Source organism: Phytophthora sojae (assembly GCF_000149755.1).
Source record: "Phytophthora sojae unplaced genomic scaffold PHYSOscaffold_16, whole genome shotgun sequence".
NCBI lineage: Eukaryota > Oomycota > Peronosporomycetes > Peronosporales > Peronosporaceae > Phytophthora > Phytophthora sojae.
In genome coordinates, this window is record NW_009258130.1 from 435357 (window position 1) to 458660 (window position 23304).

Below are 23304 nucleotides of genomic sequence, written 5' to 3' on the forward strand. Positions count from 1 at the left end.
GGGGGTCGTTATGACCGCTCTGATCGTAATGACTCACACAATGACTAGGAGGACGACGTGACGCTCACCGCAGTGATCCTTCACCTCGTGGATCGACCCGTAAGCGCGTGGTCTGCTGGTAAATCCTTGGAAACACTGAAGAAGCTGTAACTCATCCCTGACACCAATTAGTCCAGTAGCACCTCGTGCGCTTTATTAGAATAGGTCACACACTCTTCGCGATAGGCGTGGACGTCAAGAGCGCACCCATGGCGACGTTGACTTGCCATACCTGTGCTGCTGATGTCGTAGCACGCCTGCGTCAGAAGTCACAGGCCTCGTTGGCCTCTAAGGGGAACGGCAAGTTATCATCTACATGCAGCAATAACTCAAGCTGCTTGAAAAGTTAAGGAATGACTAGCGCAGAATAAATCCGTATCAGACCGCTGAGCTCGCCATAGTCCCCGAAACGGAATACCACAAGTTCATGCACCACCTTCCCGAGCAATAGCGGGGGTGCTCTTACTCGATGCATGGGCACACCTAGGCAACAGATATACCGAGTCAACTCGACGTGTAATCTGTTGCAGGATTTCGGTACTGAAAACCTGTTTTCGTCCCCTACACCACGCAACAGATAAACCGACTCGGGCAACAGATTTTCCGCTGATTTGCCCGCAACAGATGAACCAGTAAATTAGCAACAGATAAAAATATTCTCCCTTCACTTGTTTCTCGGACGAGAACATGTTCGATTTGATACTGTTCGTGCACGCGCACTACCCTGAGCTGATACGCACTCAAGAGTTCCAGCGCCGCAGATACACCTACAAAACAATGGATGCATTCAACATCAACTGGCTGGAGAAACATTATCCGTCGCATGACAGCATGATCGACTCCGACTGGCGCTAATAGTGAAAAAAAACTTGATTGGTATTTCTCGCAAGAGTCCTTCGTATATTAGCACTTTTTTCGAGTATCCCCGTCACCAGTGATTTTTTCTAGCATACAAGCCTGTCGATACATTTAGGCGCGCGAACTTACCGACCACTTCGGTGCTAAGTCTTCAGATGCCGCGCATGTATGCGAAGATTTTGTTCGTTTGCCTTGGCTATTGTCCCAAGAGTGGACAAGCGGATTGAGAAGTGTTTGCCCACTGGTGAGAACAATGACAAGGTTTGCTGACCGAGAGCTATCAGTTTGGACAAGCCACAGTGATCGAATCAAAGTTAATTCTGGGTGGCAAATTCACATCTTCCCAGTAACAGTTAAATCGCCATCACATTGAAATGATTTCAAGTCCTCGAGCAACGAAGAATGCAAACTGTGGACATGATGCAATTCCTTCAGACTTTACCACCTCAAAATGCACGAGGCGAGTAGGTCCAGACTGGGCAAGTATGTGTGGCGGACACTAACTCGTCACGCGATGGGGGCTCTGAAGGGCGTGCAGTGACTCCACGCTATGTAATACTTAAGTAATCGACAGTACAAGCGCGATGCATTGGGCAGCGGCCATTTTCGCGTCGTGAAGTGGCAACATGAAAATCGATCCGAGGGTCGCACCGACGAGGCAATTGAGGACATATTCGGGACCTTCAGAGCGCTGCTTATCCTGACGGAGCGATACCCGGACTACACGTAACTCCTCGCATTGACTGCACGGAGATTTTCCATTCGTCGCTCTTGTCATTCTACCACCCATCCAACTACCTTAGCTGGGTAGCGCGGGTTACTACTATATACTGTTATGTAGTTGATCTTCAAGTTCATTTTTGCTTTGCTTGTCAATCAACCATGTTGAAGCCGGTCAGACGGGACGTGCACGTGTGAACGCGTCTCATTGGCTTATAGTCCGACTTTTACCACCAATGAGAGTGCGGATGCGTTCTGGTGGTACGATGCCTGTTCTATGCACGAACAGGTCTCGACAGTGCATAGCACCAGTGACGTTGCAATCGCCGCTAGAACGAACGTGTCCTGGAGGAGACCAATGAAAGGCGCCATGAGCACCAATGTCATCCCCAGTGCCAGCAACCCTACATGGCACACGCACATCCTCGACATAGGCCCAACATGAATCTTCAAGCGATGCATCGCGCGCGTACCGGATGGGTGTGCGTGTTGGGCAATGGGCGCTGAGTGTGGAATTCATCCGAGTCCTCCTCCATCTCTTCCCTCACTTTCCATTTCACCCTCGACGTGACAAGCCATGGCTCCCCAGCAGCAAGACACCCAGACGGCGGCGGTGGCCCCGACCCGGGCCCTCACTGCGCCCACTCCCGCGACGAAATTGTCGCCTCCCACCGCTTCGTCAAAGCCCGTCAAGAACGCACTGAACCAGGAGGTGGAGCACGCCCAGTTCGAGCACCCGGAGCTCAAGTCCGTGTACCCCACGACCACGTACGACCCGATCCCCGTGCTGCCGTACCAAGACCGCGCGCTCAAGGCCGACCCGACGTTCAAGAACCTGCTCGAGCACGCGACCGTGACGCACCTGGCGCCCAAGATCGGCACGGAGCTGTCGGGCATCCAGCTGCACGAGCTGACGGACGCGCAGCGCGACGAGCTGGCGCTGCTGGTGGCGGAGCGGGGCGTCGTGTTCTTCCGCGACCAGGAGATCGACATCGACCAGCAGCTCGAGCTCGGACGCTACTACGGCCCGCTGCACGTGCACCAGAACCATGGCCACCCGGACGGGTACCCGGAGGTGCTAGTCGTGGAGAACTCGGTTGAGGACAGCGAGCGGATCCTCAGGCGGCAGGAGTTCGACCCGGACAACGTGTGGCACAGCGACGTGTCGAACGAGCGCCAGCCGCCGTCCTACACGAGCTTCAAGGTGTTGACGAACCCGCCTGTGGGGGGCGACACGCTCTGGGCGTCCGGCTACGAGGCGTACGACCGCCTCACACCGCTGTTCAAGAGCTTCCTCGAAGGGCTCACGGCCATTCACAGCAGCAAGGTGGGCTTACTTGTTCCGGTATACGGGTCGTTTGTTGCTGCTGTACTGACGATGCAAATGTGTTTATTTGTTGATGCTTGCAGAGCCAAGCGGAGCGAGCAGACCGTCGAGGCCACACTATTCGTCGGCCGCCGGTCGAGTTCGAGCACCCGGTGGTGCGCACCCACCCGGTCACCGGCCGCAAGTCTCTCTACGTGAACCCGGCCTTCACGACGCGCATCCCGCAGCTCTCGTCCCGCGAATCAGGTACGCATGAGAGTGTAAACTTGGTTATGCAGTGCATTAGCTAGAAGTGAAAGCTAATTGTGGCTATTGCGCACAGCCGCGGTGCTGAAGCTGCTGTACAAGCACATTACGGAGGGCCACGAGTTCCAGGTCCGCTTCCGCTGGACGAAGAACGCGGTGGCCATCTGGGACAACCGCTCGACGGCCCACTACGCGACGTTCGACTACCTGCCGGGTAACAGACACGCGGTTCGAGTGACCACGCAGGGTGAGATCCCTTACTTCGACGGAGAAGTGAAGAAGCCGTGAAACGGTGTAGTACTGGGTGGGCGTCGAGGCAGATGAAGAAATTGTATGTGTACTATAGTTACAAAGCAGCTTTCAGAATATAGCTCGCTCATATTTTTTGGAAAGGAAAACTGCCTTGTTTGCTCCTCAGGCGAGTGTAGTCGATAATGATGTGGTCTTTTTTTCAGTATTGTGAGCTCTTTCTGAAGTCTATCGAAACTGTAAATCTTGCAGCCAAACACGCGGACGGGTTGCTTTAGTTTACTATGGTCATGCCATTGAGCCCACAAGGGGGGATGGACAGTGAGTATTTCAACAAATGTTGTGGGGTTTGAAGTAGACTGACTGAAGTAAGCTTTACTTAGATTTTGGTATCAAAGCATATTGGAACCGGATCCCGTACGCCGCTTCTGTACTGCTGCAATGTCTTCATATTTGGATCTTGCCGCCCCCCCCTGAGGTTTAGAATGTTATCCACGGCTGCTTTTGGAGGATCCACTTGTCGAAGAGCGCAGTTTCCAACTCCGTAGCAATTTTCTTGGTACAATCGTCGTTCTAACGGAAAAGCTACCGTCATCCCTCGTACTAGACGCCTAGGCGTTATAAGAAAATAGAACGCCTAGTGGGCGTTCTATTTGAATAAAAGACCTATTATATTCAAGTGAAACTACGAAACTCTGAAGGATGCAAAAGGTAGGCGTTGTATTCAAATAAATCTAAAATCCCTGAACGTTGGTAGTGGCCTCTAACACGCCCAGCTGCTCAACACATTTCCGAACTATCGACGGCGAGGGTATCTTGTGTTTTTGTGGCAAGGGCGGTAAACCCAAAGCCGTCGATACCCTTCTTGTACTCTCCAGCAACACTGCGCTTGAATTCGATACTGTAGTTATTACGCTTTTTCTTGGCTGACATTCTTGGCGTGGGCTTTTGTGTCGCGGGTGGGCGATTGTATAATGATACGACAAAACATATAACGAGCTCGACTTCCGCTCGAATAGCTGGCGGTCGGCACAGAGGTCCAAATGGCAGCAGAATTGTTGGCAACTATTTACGTTAATAAGAGTTCATTCGTCATATGCCATTTACAACATGTGTTACGCTTGGGTAGGCGTTCTATTTTTCTATAGCTTCAATTCGAGGGTGCGATCAGATTTGGGACTGTTGACCAACCTCGAATACAGCGCCTAGGCGTCTAGTACGAGGGAAGACGGTAGTCGCTCATGTTCAGATCAACGTCTCTATTAAGCGTATTCTGCGATTCGACACTAAAGTTGCCGATAACGAGGAAGAACGCACGACGTGGTGCATTAAACTTTCTGAGGGCGAAGAACGACGATTGTACCAAGAAAATTGCTACGGAGTTGGAAACTGCGCTCTTCGACAAGTGGATCCTCCAAAAGCAGCCGTGGATAACATTCTAAACCTCAGGGGGGGGCGGCAAGATCCAAATATGAAGACATTGCAGCAGTACAGAAGCGGCGTACGGGATCCGGTTCCAATATGCTTTGATACCAAAATCTAAGTAAAGCTTACTTCAGTCAGTCTACTTCAAACCCCACAACATTTGTTGAAATACTCACTGTCCATCCCCCCTTGTGGGCTCAATGGCATGACCATAGTAAACTAAAGCAACCCGTCCGCGTGTTTGGCTGCAAGATTTACAGTTTCGATAGACTTCAGAAAGAGCTCACAATACTGAAAAAAAGACCACATCATTATCGACTACACTCGCCTGAGGAGCAAACAAGGCAGTTTTCCTTTCCAAAAAATATGAGCGAGCTATATTCTGAAAGCTGCTTTGTAACTATAGTACACATACAATTTCTTCATCTGCCTCGACGCCCACCCAGTACTACACCGTTTCACGGCTTCTTCACTTCTCCGTCGAAGTAAGGGATCTCACCCTGCGTGGTCACTCGAACCGCGTGTCTGTTACCCGGCAGGTAGTCGAACGTCGCGTAGTGGGCCGTCGAGCGGTTGTCCCAGATGGCCACCGCGTTCTTCGTCCAGCGGAAGCGGACCTGGAACTCGTGGCCCTCCGTAATGTGCTTGTACAGCAGCTTCAGCACCGCGGCTGTGCGCAATAGCCACAATTAGCTTTCACTTCTAGCTAATGCACTGCATAACCAAGTTTACACTCTCATGCGTACCTGATTCGCGGGACGAGAGCTGCGGGATGCGCGTCGTGAAGGCCGGGTTCACGTAGAGAGACTTGCGGCCGGTGACCGGGTGGGTGCGCACCACCGGGTGCTCGAACTCGACCGGCGGCCGACGAATAGTGTGGCCTCGACGGTCTGCTCGCTCCGCTTGGCTCTGCAAGCATCAACAAATAAACACATTTGCATCGTCAGTACAGCAGCAACAAACGACCCGTATACCGGAACAAGTAAGCCCACCTTGCTGCTGTGAATGGCCGTGAGCCCTTCGAGGAAGCTCTTGAACAGCGGTGTGAGGCGGTCGTACGCCTCGTAGCCGGACGCCCAGAGCGTGTCGCCCCCCACAGGCGGGTTCGTCAACACCTTGAAGCTCGTGTAGGACGGCGGCTGGCGCTCGTTCGACACGTCGCTGTGCCACACGTTGTCCGGGTCGAACTCCTGCCGCCTGAGGATCCGCTCGCTGTCCTCAACCGAGTTCTCCACGACTAGCACCTCCGGGTACCCGTCCGGGTGGCCATGGTTCTGGTGCACGTGCAGCGGGCCGTAGTAGCGTCCGAGCTCGAGCTGCTGGTCGATGTCGATCTCCTGGTCGCGGAAGAACACGACGCCCCGCTCCGCCACCAGCAGCGCCAGCTCGTCGCGCTGCGCGTCCGTCAGCTCGTGCAGCTGGATGCCCGACAGCTCCGTGCCGATCTTGGGCGCCAGGTGCGTCACGGTCGCGTGCTCGAGCAGGTTCTTGAACGTCGGGTCGGCCTTGAGCGCGCGGTCTTGGTACGGCAGCACGGGGATCGGGTCGTACGTGGTCGTGGGGTACACGGACTTGAGCTCCGGGTGCTCGAACTGGGCGTGCTCCACCTCCTGGTTCAGTGCGTTCTTGACGGGCTTTGACGAAGCGGTGGGAGGCGACAATTTCGTCGCGGGAGTGGGCGCAGTGAGGGCCCGGGTCGGGGCCACCGCCGCCGTCTGGGTGTCTTGCTGCTGGGGAGCCATGGCTTGTCACGTCGAGGGTGAAATGGAAAGTGAGGGAAGAGATGGAGGAGGACTCGGATGAATTCCACACTCAGCGCCCATTGCCCAACACGCACACCCATCCGGTACGCGCGCGATGCATCGCTTGAAGATTCATGTTGGGCCTATGTCGAGGATGTGCGTGTGCCATGTAGGGTTGCTGGCACTGGGGATGACATTGGTGCTCATGGCGCCTTTCATTGGTCTCCTCCAGGACACGTTCGTTCTAGCGGCGATTGCAACGTCACTGGTGCTATGCACTGTCGAGACCTGTTCGTGCATAGAACAGGCATCGTACCACCAGAACGCATCCGCACTCTCATTGGTGGTAAAAGTCGGACTATAAGCCAATGAGACGCGTTCACACGTGCACGTCCCGTCTGACCGGCTTCAACATGGTTGATTGACAAGCAAAAGCAAAAGAAGTGCAGAGCTCAACTAGTTTCATGGGGTAAGCCACCTACAGTAGCTGGGACGGTTAGAACGAAGAGCGGCCAGCGGAAGATCCCCATGCAGTCATACAATTTCAGCATGGCCATAGCCCTCATACGCCTCCATCAGCCACTCTAGAACGTGCTCGTCCTGCAGTGCAAAGGACTCGACCGCAGCAGCTTGCAGCTCGATCTCCGTCGGGCTGATCGCATCGGGATAGAATTCATCAATGAAGAGTAGAACTTCGAACTGGCTCATTTGCCACGGCAGCACAATGCGGGGAGTTAGTATCGCTGCGTCAGGAAAGCGGCGATGTTCAAGCGCCCCATCCCGAGTGTGTCCTCAATCACGGTGCAACGGTCGGATCGATTTTCATGTAGCCACTTCACGACGCGAAAACGACCGTTGAAGGCCGCCCAATGCATCGCGCCTGTAGTGCATCCCTCTAGCGTGGAGCCACCGCACGATCTTCAGATCCCCTCTAGCTGCTGCTTTGTCCATTGCTGCCCTCCGATCGATTCGTGGAGCCACTTGACCACTTCTAAATTTCCAGACCTCGCTGCTTCGTCCATTGCTTTCGTCGTGCAAGTTTCCGAGCGATTCGCTTCCAGCCACGGGAGAACTGGCAAATGACCTCCCTTGGCAGCCAGATCCATCGCGTGACGAGTCTAAGTCCACCACGCACCCACCTTAGATGTCCTTGGTTTCAGCCGACTGGCCTTGTGCACTTGTGGCGGGGACAACGTCTGGAAGAACTGCAACATGTCCACATGACCATTCTCTGCTGCTTTGTCCATGACGGAATCGCCCTCGACTCCTCCAGGATAAGGGACGTGCTTGAGCAGCCACTTCACCAGGATCAAGTGACCTGCCTCCACAGCGCTCAACAGGGCCTCGCCCTTTTCGTCGCTGAAACCTTCCGTGACGAGGAACTGCACCACCTCAATCTGTCCAGCGCCAGCAGCTACACTGAGGAGGCTCTCGTATCCACCAGTGTTGCTCGCTTCACGCCCCACCGGATGCTGCAGTAGCAGCTGCAGGCCTGACAGCTCGCAAGCTTCACTCAGCGCACTCCCAAATGCGAATCTCCATGTCTCCTTGTGCTCGATGGGGGCAGACGGGCAAAGAGCGATTAAGCGCTCGAGCAAGACAAGATCGCCTCTTTCAGCTAACGCTGCCATCGTCCGGGCCGCTAATTCCTCGTTCTACTCCAAGAATCCTCCGTCCAGCATCATCTCGACCACTTGTGGAGCAGCATCTTCAGTCGCATACTCGAGAATGTTCTTACCAGGGGGGACCATCGCCTCAGCCAGCTCAATATTCCCAAAGTGTAGCGCGTACTTGACTCCTCGGTCTGTGTAGCCCTGGCTGATCTTGTGCGCAACGTTATCATATAGCCAACGGACAACGTCAAACTTCCCATTCGCCGCTGCTTCCGCCACGACGTAGTCTCTCCAGTGGACTCGATTGTCATCTCGTTCGTCTTGCTCAGAGAGGTCTCGGCAGTTGTCGCTCTTGGCCAGCAAGAACTTGACGACAGGCAGGTGGCCATTCACCGCAGCAGCTTCAATCGCTTCCGCTGGCACCTCGCAACCCGAGAAATGGCCAAACAGCCACTGCACCACCTCAAGTCGCCACGGTTGGCAGCTACCAGCACAGATACAATGAACTCCCAGTGGTAATAGTGGGGTTCTGACCGAAGATAATTGCTTAGAGACCAGTCCACGGATCTCGTGGCCTTCGAGGTGCAGCTGGCTTCCCACATTAAAGCAAGCAGCTTGAGCGATCTCATGGTGCAAGTTTGATGCGACAGCGTTGCTGAGGGACCGACAAAGCTGGAAATTGTGTTACCAACGAAAGGATCTAAATGTAAGTTTCTCAGTAAACCACCTCAAGCTTCTCAGTAAACCAACCTCGTATGTATCTTCTTGATCCGCTTGGCAGCTCCGGGGTTCAATAGCCAAGGCAAGTGAAGCCACTTCACCACCTCGAGATGGCCATTCGCAGCAGCGCAATCCATTGCGTCCGTCGTGCACCCCTCGCTTCTGTTTTCATGCAGCCATTGTACGACTAGAAGGTGTCCGTTCGCAGCTGCGTCATCCATATCGTCCGTAGAAGCCCAACAAGAACGGCGTGCAAACCTGTCGTCCGTAACATGTCGGTAGATACCGCCACAAGCTGCGTGCACCAACGTACCATACGACTCCCATGCCACAGTCCCGTGTCTATCCTGTTGCTGCACTTTTGCTGTCTTTGGTACAAACCCAGGGACGGATTCCAAGCTGTGAAAGTATTTCAGCAACTCCAGATTCCCACGCCTCGCGGCTTCATCTAGCACGGCGTAGTCTGACACGTGCTCAGATTGCGGGAAGTTGGACGCACTTCATGTCATTCTTCGCCACCGCTTCAACCAGGGCGTTCTCATAGCGATCGGCAGCTCTTAAATCATGTAGACATTGCATCACGGCAGCGCTTCCGTGGACGGCAGCATGCCACATCAGATCGGAAAGAGTTCCCTTGTTCTCCATAAGTTTACGAACTCCACGCCACATAGGATGCTCAATCATCCAGCGTACTATCGCACAGTGTCCATGGCGACAAGCAGCAAGCAGAGCGTCTCTCCAGGCTTCTGCCATAGTTTGATATGCAGCTCGTAGTATTTCGAAAGTCGCTGCAGCAGATCCACCTCGAGCAACCGAGGACAACAACAATGCGTCAAGATCTTGGTATCGCTCGAAAAAGTCAGCATCCAGCATTTTCTCGATCACCTGAGCAGACTGCACGTCCACTCCGACAAAGTCCAGCATTGTGCGGTCACTAGGCAGAAAGAACTCGGCGAGCTCCAAGTCGCCCGTTTCCATCGCCATAATGACTGCGTCTCTGACAGCCTCTTCGTCGTTTTGGCCGGGAACATTGGTGTACAGCCAGCGAGCAATACCCTGATGCCCATTCCGGACAGCTTCCGCCATGATAGATGGTCGACGATCTCGACCTTGATTCTTCCAAAGGACGACATGACCTCCACCAGCGCTTTTTGTAGTTCCTCCTTCACCTGCTTCACCACTTTCTATAGCCAGTTTACTCTTCTTGGCCTTTGGTTCTTGAATCTCTTGACTGCTGGTGTCGTACTTCAGCAAGAGTTGCAAAATGGCTACATGTCCCTTGCTGGCAGGGATGGGTACTTCGCAGTCTTGAAAATGAGTCAGCAGCCACTCCATAATGGCTACATCTCCTCGCTTTGCAGCCACTTCCGTGACCATGGCGAATTCCAAAGGGGCCCGAGCGGAGGTAACGTAGAATACCGAATAGTATACCGTCTACTAATGTTATACAGTACCCTACAGAGGCACATAGGGTACTATATTCGAAGGTACCATATTCCCACGTCACGAATGTATTCCCAGTTACAGGTAACCTTCAGGAGACATCGAAATCGCAATTAGCGATGGTACAAAAGCTTCTCAAAAACAAAACACTTCTTTGGAAGTTTTTCGCTCTTCACAAGTTTTAAGAATGTAGGCAGACATTTGTTCGTTTCAATTTGACTAGAACATCATTTCGTAGTTCTCCAGTTGCACATTACCGGCCAGATGCTGCGGCTGCGAAGCAGCCGCAGTAGATGGCCGTAGTTATCATCAACTGACCGTGCTTCTTGACTCAAATTTTGTCCTAGGTTAGATTTGGTGCTACAAAACCGCCATCCACAGGCGTCTCCTGCGCCTGTTTCGCAGCCGCAGCATCTGCCTGCCTCCGACTGCTAGGGTTCTCGAAAGCTGCAGTGTGCGTAGTTCCACAGGCAGTTCTCCAACTACTGCACCGACCTCTAAAGAATATACAACAGGTTTGATACAAACGCGAATTAGAAGTAAACGCGTCGACTTTCAAAGAGTTTTAGATTGCGGAGGGCTGCACCTGAACAGCTTTAGTGTAAACTATGGTTGCCTTTATTTGATTCTTATACAGATCAGGTCTAGGATTTGAACATGCTGATTATGAGACTGAATCGAAAGACCTGAACCAAACAACCACAGCAGTGGAACATGCCACGACAATTCTTCTCCATGCTCCGTTCATGTACCTGTCCTACTATGCATTGGCCAGGTTTGTTGCAGTTAAAGGTGTTCCATGTGAGTGGCTACTCCGAATGAGCAAACGTTGTGCAGTGGCAATCCCCGATGTCTCACTATCGCTGCTAGCTACATCTAACTGTAAGTTAGTCCATGTATCATAATGCCTGCGTCCTTAGTTGCAATGTTATGCTGCTCTTCCGAGATTCTAGCCACAGCAAAACGCATTGGCGGTAGCTTCACATGCTGGACATTCTCTACGTTGGTATGGTGTATTAGAATGTAAAAAACCATCGTGGGAAACAACACGAAGTCTACAGTACAGGGCGCCGATACGTGTAAACCCAGTAACTAGGATATCCAATTGCTTTACTAAGGCGTAGTAAAGTACAACCTCGTACCCGAAGTGCACAACGCTGCTGAAGACGTTGTCAAAGACGCATACGTTTGCATAACTTCGGAGCAATACATAGTGTTCGAACTTCGAACTTCGAAGCAATTATATTCGTGTCGATATGAAAACTACGTGGTATGCAGACTTTACTATCCTTCTACTTGGATCAGGGCGGCGAAACTTGATCTTTACTACAATGTCGCTCTCTTTGCCCTCGCTCATTATAAACAGCTCGAACGTCTGTGTGAGCTACGGCGACCTGCGCCTTGCCCACCAACGCGTCGCTGTCCGTATCCTCGCCGCAGAGTTTGTACACATGTCGAGCAGCACGAAGCGTGGAGCGGGCTTGAGGCTGCTGTCGTCGTCATTCTGAGGCTGGTGCGGATGTGGGAGTGCAGGCCTCCATCTTGACTAGGTTTCCTCACTCTTCTCGTTTGTAGTCACTGTAGACAACGTCGTAGCGCATGGCGGGACTGGACTCGAGCTCCAAGCGAAGCAGCTGGACCCCCCATGTCTCCGTCCGAGGTGCTCGTGGGCGGCGAAGCAGTAGGCCACCCCCCGGTCGGCCGTCGGAGGGGGACGCAGACATAGAGAGCAGCACTTGTCGATGAAGTCGCTCGTGCAGCGAAACTCTGTTGGACGCCATTTTCCTCCTGCGTCTGGGATCCCCCTATTCATATCGATACCACAGCATGCACACCATCCCAGCGCTGGCGGTGTCCACTGGCTCGGGTGCCTCGAGATGGGCTCCGCTGCGCGTAGGAACTTTTGATCACAGGGTGCGTGGTCAGTCGGGCGCGATGCACGGTGGGCGTGCCTGCTTCCTCCTCCTCCTTGAAATGCATCCGCCGTCTCGTGTCCAACGGCGACTTTTCTGGTGACGAGCCCGCGGAGGCCGCGCGCGCTTTCCATAGGTGCGCCGCCGGCTGCTATTGCTGCACCTGCATCTCCCAGCTCACGCTGTGGTTGCCGGTAGGTGGAGAGGGGGCTCACTCCATGACGTGCTGGACAGTTAGGGCTGGAAAGCTCGACATCACCGAGGAGCTGGCATGTCGAGGATGCTTGCCGGTGCCGTGGCAGCCACTGCGCTGAGGCTCGGCAACTTTCGTAGTGTCGGCTCTTGCGATCAAAACATGGCGAATGTGAGCCAATCACGAGATCATGAAAAAAGTACCCTCTGATCAAATCCAAGACCTGTTCTGCATAAGACCCATTGGAGACCAGGCTAAAGCATGGGGATGCGTAGTTCGAAGTTGGGGGGGGGGGGTCAAGCTAATCTCTGCGCGCGGACGTTGGTTTCAGAATTCCATAGTGAATGATTCGAGCTGGCAGACGGATGGAGTAGCTACTGATTTATTGAATCGGTTATGGCGGGAATCTCGAATGCTCCGCAGGCGAATACAGAGAGTGCGTGAATGATCAATCCATGAGTGCGGCGCTCCGTCCCGAGTGCCTGACTGCAGCAGCAGCTAGTCGTAGTAGCTCCGGCAGTAGCGGCGGCGACATCGACAACCGTGTTGCGGCGACGACCGCTTCATGGCGGAGCGATCGTCGAGATCATGTGGAGCTTGCTGTCGACCTGGCAGCAATCGTTGTAGACGCGGAGTTTAGTCGGCACGACCGTCACAATTGAGGCCGGCGGTGGTAGCATCGGGTTGTCCTTCTTGATGTCGTACAGTGACAGCGTGATGAGGTATTTATTTGCTTCAAATGTGTTCTTGCGCTGCGCATCTTGGTAGACCTGCACGACAATGATGTGTGGTGTAGGGAACATCACGTTTTGTGTCACACTCCAATGCCGCAGTGGAACAACGTACCAGGAGCCAAGTACTACTCGGCGGGCTATACCAAAGATCAACGCTCAAGCAAATCACACCTTCCCTGAACGAGGGCGTCGAGCTGCCGTTGCGGGCGTTTCTGGCCACTCGAATTCGGAAAATGTGAACTCAGAGTGTTTGCGACAGAGCTGATTGGACGAAACCAAGCGTACGACACATCCGGTTGGCCAGGTCACTCACCAATCCGGCTCGTAGCATGGCCGGGGCAGTTGTGGTGTAGGGAACATCGCGTTTTGTGTCACACTCCAATGCCGCAGTGGAACAACGTACCAGGAGCCAAGTACTACTCGGCGGGATGACCGTCCGCCGAGCTCAGTGGGCAAGAATGCGCTGATGGACCGCTGAACTCGGCTGATGGTGTCAGAAACTCAAGGCACACCGGCCCCGACCTGGTGACACGTGGCAGGACCAGTGATGAAGACCCAGCAGAGTTCAGGAAGGCACTGGACACGCTCAGCCGAGGTCATGGGGAGTTCAAGCCGCCGAGCTCGGCTAAACGGCACCACGTACCATCCAGATACGGTAACCGGGTCCAATTGAGTCCGGGAGTCGCCCAGTCGAGTCCAAGGGTCGCTTCGCCGAGTTCGTCGTGTTATCCGGACACCTTATCCGGCTCCGCCGAGTTCACTGGGTTATCCGGACATCTTATTCGGCTCAGCCGAGTTCGCCAGGTTATCCGGACACGCCGTATCCGGCTCAGCCGAGTTGAAGGGGTTATCCGGACAGGTTATCCGGCTTAGCCGAGCTCAAGCGTCGCCGAGCTCGGTGAAGAGTCGGCCGAGATCCAAAACCGCCCACTTTCATTTGGTATTTGTATAGAAGCTTAGGAATAGTGGAGGCGCCCCTTCAGGGCGCCCGACAGAGATAACAAACAACAGAGCAGAATTTTCTAGGTCCACAACACGTGCACGCGCTTCCAGTAAGCCCCTGCACGGCCCGGATTATGTCTGCTGTCAGCACCCGAGAGACATAGCTTGTAGGGTGTTGACTGGTAGCGCCAAGAGATTAAGGTCGGCCTGGGTTGGGCGCGTGTCTCGCCAAGCGCGAAGGAAAAGTCTCGCCAACGCTGCGAGCCGGTGTTCCCGTACGTCCCGGGCACTGATTGCTGAGTCGAGAAGCCTTTGCTCTCGGCGACCCGTAAAAGCCCGCGAGGACCGTCGTCCGTCCTTTGGCGGAGGGCACGGGATTTCTAATTCCGGAGTCAGGTAACTCAGCTGGCTTCCGTGATTGACTGGCTTGGGGTACTTGGTCTCGGCGAGGACGAGACATCACTGTCCCGGAAGGGCCGACCCGCTGGGGGACATCTCAGCGCAAGCCAACAAGGGCCGACTACCTCGGCTGTTATTGTGTTTGTAGCTAGGGTGCCACATCTGACGATTTTGTGCGTGCCACTACACCACAACTGGTGCCGCGACCCGGGAGCAGGGTGGTTTGTTTTCGTTGGTACCAAGTCAACCAAGTTTCGAGTACTGAGCAAGATGGTTAAGGGGAGATCGTTGCCGAACTGGGCCAGCCCAGCGACGGCTGGGGGTTCGCTTCACACGAAGTCGAACTCAGCTGGCGGAAGGATCGCCGACATGACGATGGAAGCGGTCCCAACCGTTCGGTTTGGCGACGACCACACCCAAGACCGAGGAAGAGATGGAAATATTGGAGATTATGATGAAGAATGGAAGAAAGCCGAGTTGCTCAGCGGGGTAGCTGAGTTCTCGCTGCATGTTGGGCGCATGGAGAAACCTCGACGAGCCCAACAAAACCTCGCAGCCGAGCTCGGTGACGATGCGGACGACGACAGTCAAGACGTCGCTTCAGGGGACCGTACGCCTCTGATACAACGAGCGACGAGGGCATCAAGCGCGAAATGTCCGAGTTGGGATTCGGCGCCAAACGTCTCGTGGGAAACCTTTCCACTCGACTAGGGACAATCGAAGAAATGTGAAACCCGTCTGCAAATGGTGCAAGTTGCAGATGCGGTCTAAGGCTATTGCACCAAAGAGATGATCCGCCGACTCAGTGAAGACAGCAGGCTGGGTCGAGTCAAAGAATGATACTGCGTCAACTGTATGGATTATATGAATTACATGATATCGAAATGGAGTGAGCGAAGATGGAGCTGGAAAGCAAGTAGCCCATTCGCCGGGTTAGCGTTGGAGTCGGCGCGAAGTCTCAGCCGAGTTGCCGAGCTGAGCGATTAAGCCCAGCTGGGCTGACGACGGCCCTGTGAAGAAGCTGAGGGAGGTGATGGTGCGTCTGCACAGATTGAGCGAGTCAGCCGTCGATGCCGAAGCTGTGTTGACTCGTCACTGGGTCCGTGAACACGCTACCAACTGGAGCACCGTGTGTGATATGCGGCGGTACGATCGACACCCTTGGGTACGACCCCCGGGACCTCCGACCAAGTCGGTGAACGATCTTCCCGTTGCGCGCTCAAGCTGAGTTGGAGCGCAGGTATGCTGGCGCGAAGAGGTGCTGATATGGAGCCACGCTCAAGCTGGAAAGCCGAAGCGAAGTCGGTGTTCCTGTGAGGCCGTAATCACACCATGTTTACCGAGAGACGACTAGTCGAGTCGGTCGACGCGCGGCGTCGGTGAACAAACCGAAGTGGCAGCAAAACTGGACTTGAGCAGAGCCCAGCGGAGGCACGCTGGGCAGGCGCGTCGCTGAGAATGTCGACGTGCCAGCGATCTCGAACGGGAGACGAGTTGGTCCGTAGCTGAGCAGGAGCAGACACCTGCTTTGAAGATGGACTCCGACTTCAATCGATCCGATATAGGGCTACCACCGAGTTTAACTGCGGTCAGCCTGAAGCCGAGTCGGTGAAATCGCCGAGTCACGGCGTTGCAAAAGTGTACCCAACATCCAAAGCTGGACTGAAGAGGAATGGATTCCACGCGGCCGCGGTCGTATTCACATTGAGCCAACATGAGCAGAGCTTGGTCAGGGGTCGAACATAGCCGAGTCGAAACACGCCTTCAAAGCGCCGATACTTCCGCCATGGGACTGAGCTGGTCAGCCAGCCAGCTGTGTCGTTCGCTCAGCCGAGCTTGCCTATCACCTTGCTCAACTGGGCTAAGCTGAAGCGGAATCAATGCCAGGTCGACATGAGTCGAGCTATACCCGGGTTGATTCGTGGCACCGCCACAGAACATGGGGATCAAGTGGCGCCTAGTCGAATTGCAGCAGAGGTTTGTCTTGGATCCGAGCTGAATCGGGATCAGGTATAAGTGCAGCCGAGGTCAGCACCAACTGAGTTGAACCACAGTCATGCTGAAGCCGAGATGCGTTCAAGCAAAGCCGATTTGAAGCGAGACAGCGCATTCTGCGTGGAAGTAGTTTGACACCGAGATGTCGTGAAGCCGAGTTCAACCAAGCCGGAACGGAGCCGAGTTCGAGCAACGCATCGAAGAAGCGCTGGTCGTTGGAGTGGAGCCGATTGAAGAGCAACCTTGCTGAAGCAAAGCCACGATCAAGTTGGGCCGCCTCGCGTCCAGTTCCAGTGGGAACGCATACATCTCGTTCTTGCGCCCGGTTCTCGTCGGATTCCAGCCGAGACGGCGTAGGTCGAGCCGACGTTATGCGCAGCCGCAGCCGCGTCCGAGCAGAGCTGAGCTGAAGCGAAACCGAGATCACACTGCGTCCAAATGTGGTCGCGTTCGCACTGGGTTGCTGCGAAGCCGAGAACATTGGAGTGCGATCAAGCTGGAATGGGGTGCCGAGTTCCAGCGGTGCCGCGTGTTGGATGGCGCCAATCTGAAGTGTACTCACTTCAACGGAAGGAATCACTGGGCTGAGTTGCGGTACGCCGAGTTTCAGTGAGATCGCGTTCGGAAGTTCGCCGAGTTGAGTGCTGGTAAACGCACCATCTTCCGATTGATGAGCGCTCATGCCGAGTTCGAGGTGTAGCCGAGCTGAGTCTGAATACGCTTCACAGCTGAACCGAAGATACCGAATTCAAACTGAGTTTGAACGCAGCCGAGCTCGCGGCGAGCCGAGTTAGAATGTGACCGAATGAAGTGCTGTTCCAGTCGAGCTTGCCCACCATCTTCCCAACCAAGATGAGCCGAGTCGGGGTAAGCTGGTCTAACAGAGCTGGAGACATGCCGAAGTCAAGGTCCGTTGACCACTGAACCCAGCTCGGCCCGTTCAGGACAACTCGACTGGAGCATCAAACGCATCAGGATCGCCTTGTTCGTCTACAAAATGACACAGCAACGATGAGAGCTAACTCAAAAGTGAGTGGGGCAAACACTTACCAGGCTAGTTGAGTCGATCAAGCGGAGGCTGCGTTCAAGTCCAGCCGAGTTCAAGGTGAGCGGATAGCAGCTAGTCATCAGGACAGCCGAGTTCGGACACAGCTGCGTTCAACTTGCTGCTGCACTTCTCGCCGATAAGCTCAGCTGGGTTGGATTTCGAGCTCAGCGCGGCCCGATCGGGGAAGCGTTTCTTGACCCGCCGAGTTCCCGGTGTCTTGTAGCATGCCAAGACAACTATCAGGCTCCACTCGACGCACCGAAACGAGAGGCACGTGCTTACCTGGTCAGCCGAGTCGCTGGCAGCAGCCATGGCTGCTCATTTTGACGGAGACAGCGATGCTCGGCTTCGTCGGTATTGCAGCCAATCGAGCACTTCCCCGACACCTGCATCACCTACTTGCTTTGCTGCGGCAGGCCCAACATCACCGATAGTACTCCAAGCTTCGACAGGGGCACCAGCTGACTTCGACTGGTTCAGTTCCTGCTACCGACTGCCACGCCGAGACGACCATCCAGGCTGATTCGCTGCTGAAGTGACCCGACGACGGGGTTTGGTGCGAGCGATAGGGGCATCTACATGTGTACTGACCCATGAGGCGCGGAGTCCACGCATCAGACAAGGGCTATACCAAAGATCAACGCTCAAGCAAATCACACCTTCCCTGAACGAGGGCGTCGAGCTGCCGTTGCGGGCGTTTCTGGCCACTCGAATTCGGAAAATGTGAACTCAGAGTGTTTGCGACAGAGCTGATTGGACGAAACCAAGCGTACGACACATCCGGTTGGCCAGGTCACTCACCAATCCGGCTCGTAGCATGGCCGGGGCAGTTGTGGTGTAGGGAACATCGCGTTTTGTGTCACACTCCAATGCCGCAGTGGAACAACGTACCAGGAGCCAAGTACTACTCGGCGGGATGACCGTCCGCCGAGCTCAGTGGGCAAGAATGCGCTGATGGACCGCTGAACTCGGCTGATGGTGTCAGAAACTCAAGGCACACCGGCCCCGACCTGGTGACACGCTAAAAATATGTACATAAACAACAATAAAGAATAAACAAAATGTATTAAAATTAAAAAAATTTAAGATGCTTTAAATTTAGGTTTTAGTGGTGTAATGTTACGTGGATCAGGTATTTCATGGGATTTACGAAAAACACAACCTTATGAAATTTATGATCAATTAGAATTTGATGTACCTGTAATCAAGAGAACGTAAAATTAAAGCTTCTTATTTATTTTTTATGTATACATTGGCAGGACCAGTGATGAAGACCCAGCAGAGTTCAGGAAGGCACTGGACACGCTCAGCCGAGGTCATGGGGAGTTCAAGCCGCCGAGCTCGGCTAAACGGCACCACGTACCATCCAGATACGGTAACCGGGTCCAATTGAGTCCGGGAGTCGCCCAGTCGAGTCCAAGGGTCGCTTCGCCGAGTTCGTCGTGTTATCCGGACACCTTATCCGGCTCCGCCGAGTTCACTGGGTTATCCGGACATCTTATTCGGCTCAGCCGAGTTCGCCAGGTTATCCGGACACGCCGTATCCGGCTCAGCCGAGTTGAAGGGGTTATCCGGACAGGTTATCCGGCTTAGCCGAGCTCAAGCGTCGCCGAGCTCGGTGAAGAGTCGGCCGAGATCCAAAACCGCCCACTTTCATTTGGTATTTGTATAGAAGCTTAGGAATAGTGGAGGCGCCCCTTCAGGGCGCCCGACAGAGATAACAAACAACAGAGCAGAATTTTCTAGGTCCACAACACGTGCACGCGCTTCCAGTAAGCCCCTGCACGGCCCGGATTATGTCTGCTGTCAGCACCCGAGAGACATAGCTTGTAGGGTGTTGACTGGTAGCGCCAAGAGATTAAGGTCGGCCTGGGTTGGGCGCGTGTCTCGCCAAGCGCGAAGGAAAAGTCTCGCCAACGCTGCGAGCCGGTGTTCCCGTACGTCCCGGGCACTGATTGCTGAGTCGAGAAGCCTTTGCTCTCGGCGACCCGTAAAAGCCCGCGAGGACCGTCGTCCGTCCTTTGGCGGAGGGCACGGGATTTCTAATTCCGGAGTCAGGTAACTCAGCTGGCTTCCGTGATTGACTGGCTTGGGGTACTTGGTCTCGGCGAGGACGAGACATCACTGTCCCGGAAGGGCCGACCCGCTGGGGGACATCTCAGCGCAAGCCAACAAGGGCCGACTACCTCGGCTGTTATTGTGTTTGTAGCTAGGGTGCCACATCTGACGATTTTGTGCGTGCCACTACACCACAGATGTGTCAGAGCCACATAATGCTTGAGTGGGCCCACGATGTAGTGCAGTACCTTTTGCTGGTCGGCCGGTGGCTCGGGCGCTCGCTGGTCGCCCAGATAGACGCGCAGGAAGCGCGCTCTGTGGGTGTCGTCGAGCTCCAACAATGGGTCAAAAGCACGTCGACCGACCATCCCTATCCTGCATCAACTGGACGCCGATGCGATGAGCGGCCGGCCGACGTCATTGAGCTCATCCAGAATGCGCTGGGGGCAAGCCGCGAGTGGTCACCACCACAGCCTAGCGAGCGACACGGCTGTCTACTACCAGCGGTAGACGCGTATCCGACAATCAGCAGCGTCTCGGCTGCATTCACGCTGAATTACCGTCAGCACATCGCCTTTTGCTTGATCACCACCGCGTTGCTCCGTCGGTTCGAGCAGCAAGAGCGCGCAGCCACCGACGAGTCAGCCGACTACCGAACGCCCGCCTACACGGACCGACTGCGAGACGACCAGCTGCTCATGTTCCTCGGCGGCGCCGGTGGCACGGGAAAAAGCCGCGTCATCAACGCCGTCGACTTGTTCTGCAGCGGCTGGTGCCGCAGTAAGTCCATGATCAAGACCGCGCTAACTGGTAAGGCGGCAACGCTCATCAGCGGGCGAACGCTCGCGAGCTTCCTCATCCGCCTCGAACACGCCACCAAGGAAAAGCAGTTTGCGCCGCTTGACCTGCTCGTCGTAGACGAGATCTCCATGATGAACAAGACCGAGTGGCTGAAGCTCGACCACTTGTTGCGTCGGTACATGCACGTCGACTGCGTGCCGTTCGGCGACGTGCACATCGTGCTCGTCGGCGACTTCCTGCAGATGCCGCCGATAAGGGCGGATCCAATCTCCTTGGACCCCACCTACAAGCCGCGGCCAAGCACCGCCGACCTCCAGGGCTTTGAGTTGTGGCGCCAGGTTACAACTAACATCGTTCTGGACGAGTCGGTCCGCTTTCGCGACGATCCGGAATGGGGAGAAGGCTGTCGAAATGCGCGCCTGGGGCACTGGACGCCCGAGTTCATGACAATGATCAACGCCCGCGTGTGCAACCACGAGCCGCACGAAGGCGATCCCCTCGCGACGCTTACCGACAGTGCCTGCCTGTCGTCCGCGTTCGTGACACCCGAGAACGCCACTCGGTTCGCAATCAACAACGCCTTCATGAAGGCGACCGCGTCGGTCCTGCCACGCGGAGTGTATCCGACACGCGTGGTGGCAAACTTCAAAGGTGCGCTGAATGCGCTTAGTGAGAGCGACCTGGGGTACGTGTTGATTCTCCCCGACAATCGTTTCGGACGGATGGCGCCGTCCTTGACCTCGTGGACGGCATGCCGATCCAGGTGACCCAGAACGTCGCGACGGCGAAGGGCATCGCGAACGGCACGCTCGGCCGACTCGAGTACGTCCACTTCCCGGCCGACACCGAGTTCCGGCTCACCCGTGATGCTGGAACGTCAATGATCGTGCGCCTGCCAAGCCGTGCACCTGAGTACACCGTGATCCGCGTGCCATGCCCGCAGGCCGTCGCGGTGCGGCCGGGCGTCGACCCGGAGTTGTTTCCTACCTTCTTCAACACGAAGGCCTATAAGAAGACCACTATCAGGCTCGCGCCAGCGCCCGACGGCCAGCCGCGCTCCGTTACCGTGCGACCGCAGCTATTTCACTTCGTGTGCGCGGTTGGCTCGACCGTGTACAAGGTCCAAGGGGAAACGCTGCGGTCGATGGTCGTCGTGGACTGGAAGTCGTCGATGGCCGTGATAAACAAGCCGCAACAGACTTATCTACTTGTCTCGAGGGTTACAACACGCAATGGACTACTAGCTCTACAACCCATGACGCCAAAGCTGGCAGCGTGGTCCAGGCCACCGGCGCACGCGATACAGGAAGAAGAGCGGCTAAGTGGTCTCAGCGATGCCACGTTGGCGGGTTTCCACCTGCCAGTGACCGCCAACGTGGCAGACCGTGACCCCAATCTAAGCAGCCACCCAACTCCCAGCGAAACACAATGAACCAGAACGCTTTGAAAGTCACTAACATCGATAATCAACACGTTAGCGACCACCTTGCAAGTGCATGCACATTGCACACGCACCTCTGGACTTTACTCGTGAAGCTTCGTCACTCGCTCAATGAATGCATTGGCGCGCCGTGCGCATCTTGACTAGCTGCAGCACTCAAGACTCGCGCTAAAACTGCTGTCGCCGCCCCCGACGGCGATTGCGGAGCGCGTGCGCTGTGCGAGCGCGCTCGCACGCTGTCGAGCGCTCGATCCTCTGCGGCCGCGGTCGTTCTGCAAGTGACCCACCGCCCGCAACATCTCCGTCCGATGTCGCCCGAAGGTCGCACGATCAAAACGCGCCGCCTTGGGTAGGCCCCCTACGATAGTTCTTCGAACTACGAATTTAAAAATCGTCCTAAACTATCTGGCTGTGAACAACCATGTACAACTTTCACTTCCACGATAAAAAATACTAAGTAGAAAATTGGTCTCCCAGCCAAAGCGCAGCAGCCTTGTTTAGGGGGGACTGTATTTGAGGGTACTGTATTCTTATACAGTACCCCAGTCCTTGTATTCACAGGTAACTCTAATACCTTACCGGACACTATTCGGTATTCTACGTTAATTGTGGAGAGTCCAGGACGGGGTGCGGGTCGCAGCGGAGGTGCAGCTGCAGTCCCAGACCCAGCCCAGCAGCTTCGTGGAGCCGAAGGTGCATGCCTGATGCAGCGACAGGTGGCGAGGGGGTCCCAGGAAGCTTGACATGTACGGGCCGAGGTGCTCCAGAGCGTCGGCGCAGGGCTGCTGCCGACCGCCGTAGGACGTAGCTCACGCTGAGTGGAAGCATGTTGCATTTTGGAGCTCCATCTAAAACTGGAATTGATATAAATAATTTAAATAACGATTACTAATATAATAATCGTATTATGATTACTATATTAGTTATTTTATATATTTATATCACTATATTGTCAAATATATTTTTTTGACGGCCTTTTCGGTGGTCGGCACCTTCCTTGGAGCACCGTACCCCGTGTTTTTAGTAAGCTGGGGCCGTTCAGTCACGCTTTGTACAAACTTTTGTATGGATAAATATCGTGACGGTGCCGACACATATGATTTTATACTTAGCCACTGTATGGTGGCCATGGTCCAATCAAATAGCGATGACCGATTATTATCGAATGAGAAGGGCGATAGATGGTATTTTATCCAATCATCAACGTTAGGGGTAGGTGTATGAGCCCCCGACACTCCTGCCGACGTATAATGTAGGCAGGGCTGTCGAGATATGTTATCCACCTATAGTGAAGTTAAGTAATTAGATGATCATACACATATTTTGCACGGTGCCGACACTTTACTTTGATTTTGTATTGCTTCTGTTTGCCTGTTCGAAACGTTTTGTGTGGCGCTT

General features: G+C 54.6%; 6 protein-coding genes across 6 annotated transcripts; 1 reads left to right on the forward strand and 5 right to left on the reverse strand.

Moving 5' to 3' along the window:
- Positions 1 to 2194: 2194 nt before the first annotated feature.
- PHYSODRAFT_342335 (hypothetical protein) lies at positions 2195 to 3478 on the forward strand (the record flags this gene model as incomplete). The annotated part of the gene is made up of 3 exons (XM_009540762.1): positions 2195 to 2944; positions 3028 to 3190; positions 3267 to 3478. The coding sequence occupies 3 exons, from the start codon at positions 2195 to 2197 to the stop codon at positions 3476 to 3478; spliced, it is 1125 nt and encodes a 374-aa protein (XP_009539057.1).
- A 1844-nt stretch (positions 3479 to 5322) lies between these two features.
- On the reverse strand, positions 5323 to 6606 carry PHYSODRAFT_534156 (hypothetical protein; the record flags this gene model as incomplete). Its single annotated transcript, XM_009540763.1, has 3 exons — positions 5323 to 5534; positions 5611 to 5773; positions 5857 to 6606. 3 exons carry the CDS (start codon positions 6604 to 6606, stop codon positions 5323 to 5325), a joined length of 1125 nt encoding a protein of 374 aa, XP_009539058.1.
- Positions 6607 to 7526: 920 nt separating this feature from the next.
- PHYSODRAFT_534061 (hypothetical protein) lies at positions 7527 to 9160 on the reverse strand (the record flags this gene model as incomplete). Its single annotated transcript, XM_009540764.1, has 3 exons — positions 7527 to 7724; positions 8643 to 8681; positions 9044 to 9160. The coding sequence occupies 3 exons, from the start codon at positions 9158 to 9160 to the stop codon at positions 7527 to 7529; spliced, it is 354 nt and encodes a 117-aa protein (XP_009539059.1).
- Positions 9161 to 13054: 3894 nt separating this feature from the next.
- PHYSODRAFT_380594 (hypothetical protein) lies at positions 13055 to 19969 on the reverse strand (the record flags this gene model as incomplete). Its single annotated transcript, XM_009540765.1, has 2 exons — positions 13055 to 13258; positions 19913 to 19969. Coding segments are annotated over 2 exons (261 nt in total), but the record flags the coding sequence as incomplete, so codon positions are not given.
- Positions 19970 to 20328: 359 nt separating this feature from the next.
- PHYSODRAFT_533759 (hypothetical protein) lies at positions 20329 to 20910 on the reverse strand (the record flags this gene model as incomplete). The annotated part of the gene is made up of 3 exons (XM_009540766.1): positions 20329 to 20433; positions 20488 to 20733; positions 20809 to 20910. The coding sequence occupies 3 exons, from the start codon at positions 20908 to 20910 to the stop codon at positions 20329 to 20331; spliced, it is 453 nt and encodes a 150-aa protein (XP_009539061.1).
- Positions 20911 to 21009: 99 nt separating this feature from the next.
- Positions 21010 to 21189, reverse strand: PHYSODRAFT_379671 (hypothetical protein; the record flags this gene model as incomplete). The annotated part of the gene is made up of 1 exon (XM_009540767.1): positions 21010 to 21189. A coding segment is annotated over one exon (180 nt), but the record flags the coding sequence as incomplete, so codon positions are not given.
- Between the last annotated feature and the right edge of the window lie 2115 nt (positions 21190 to 23304).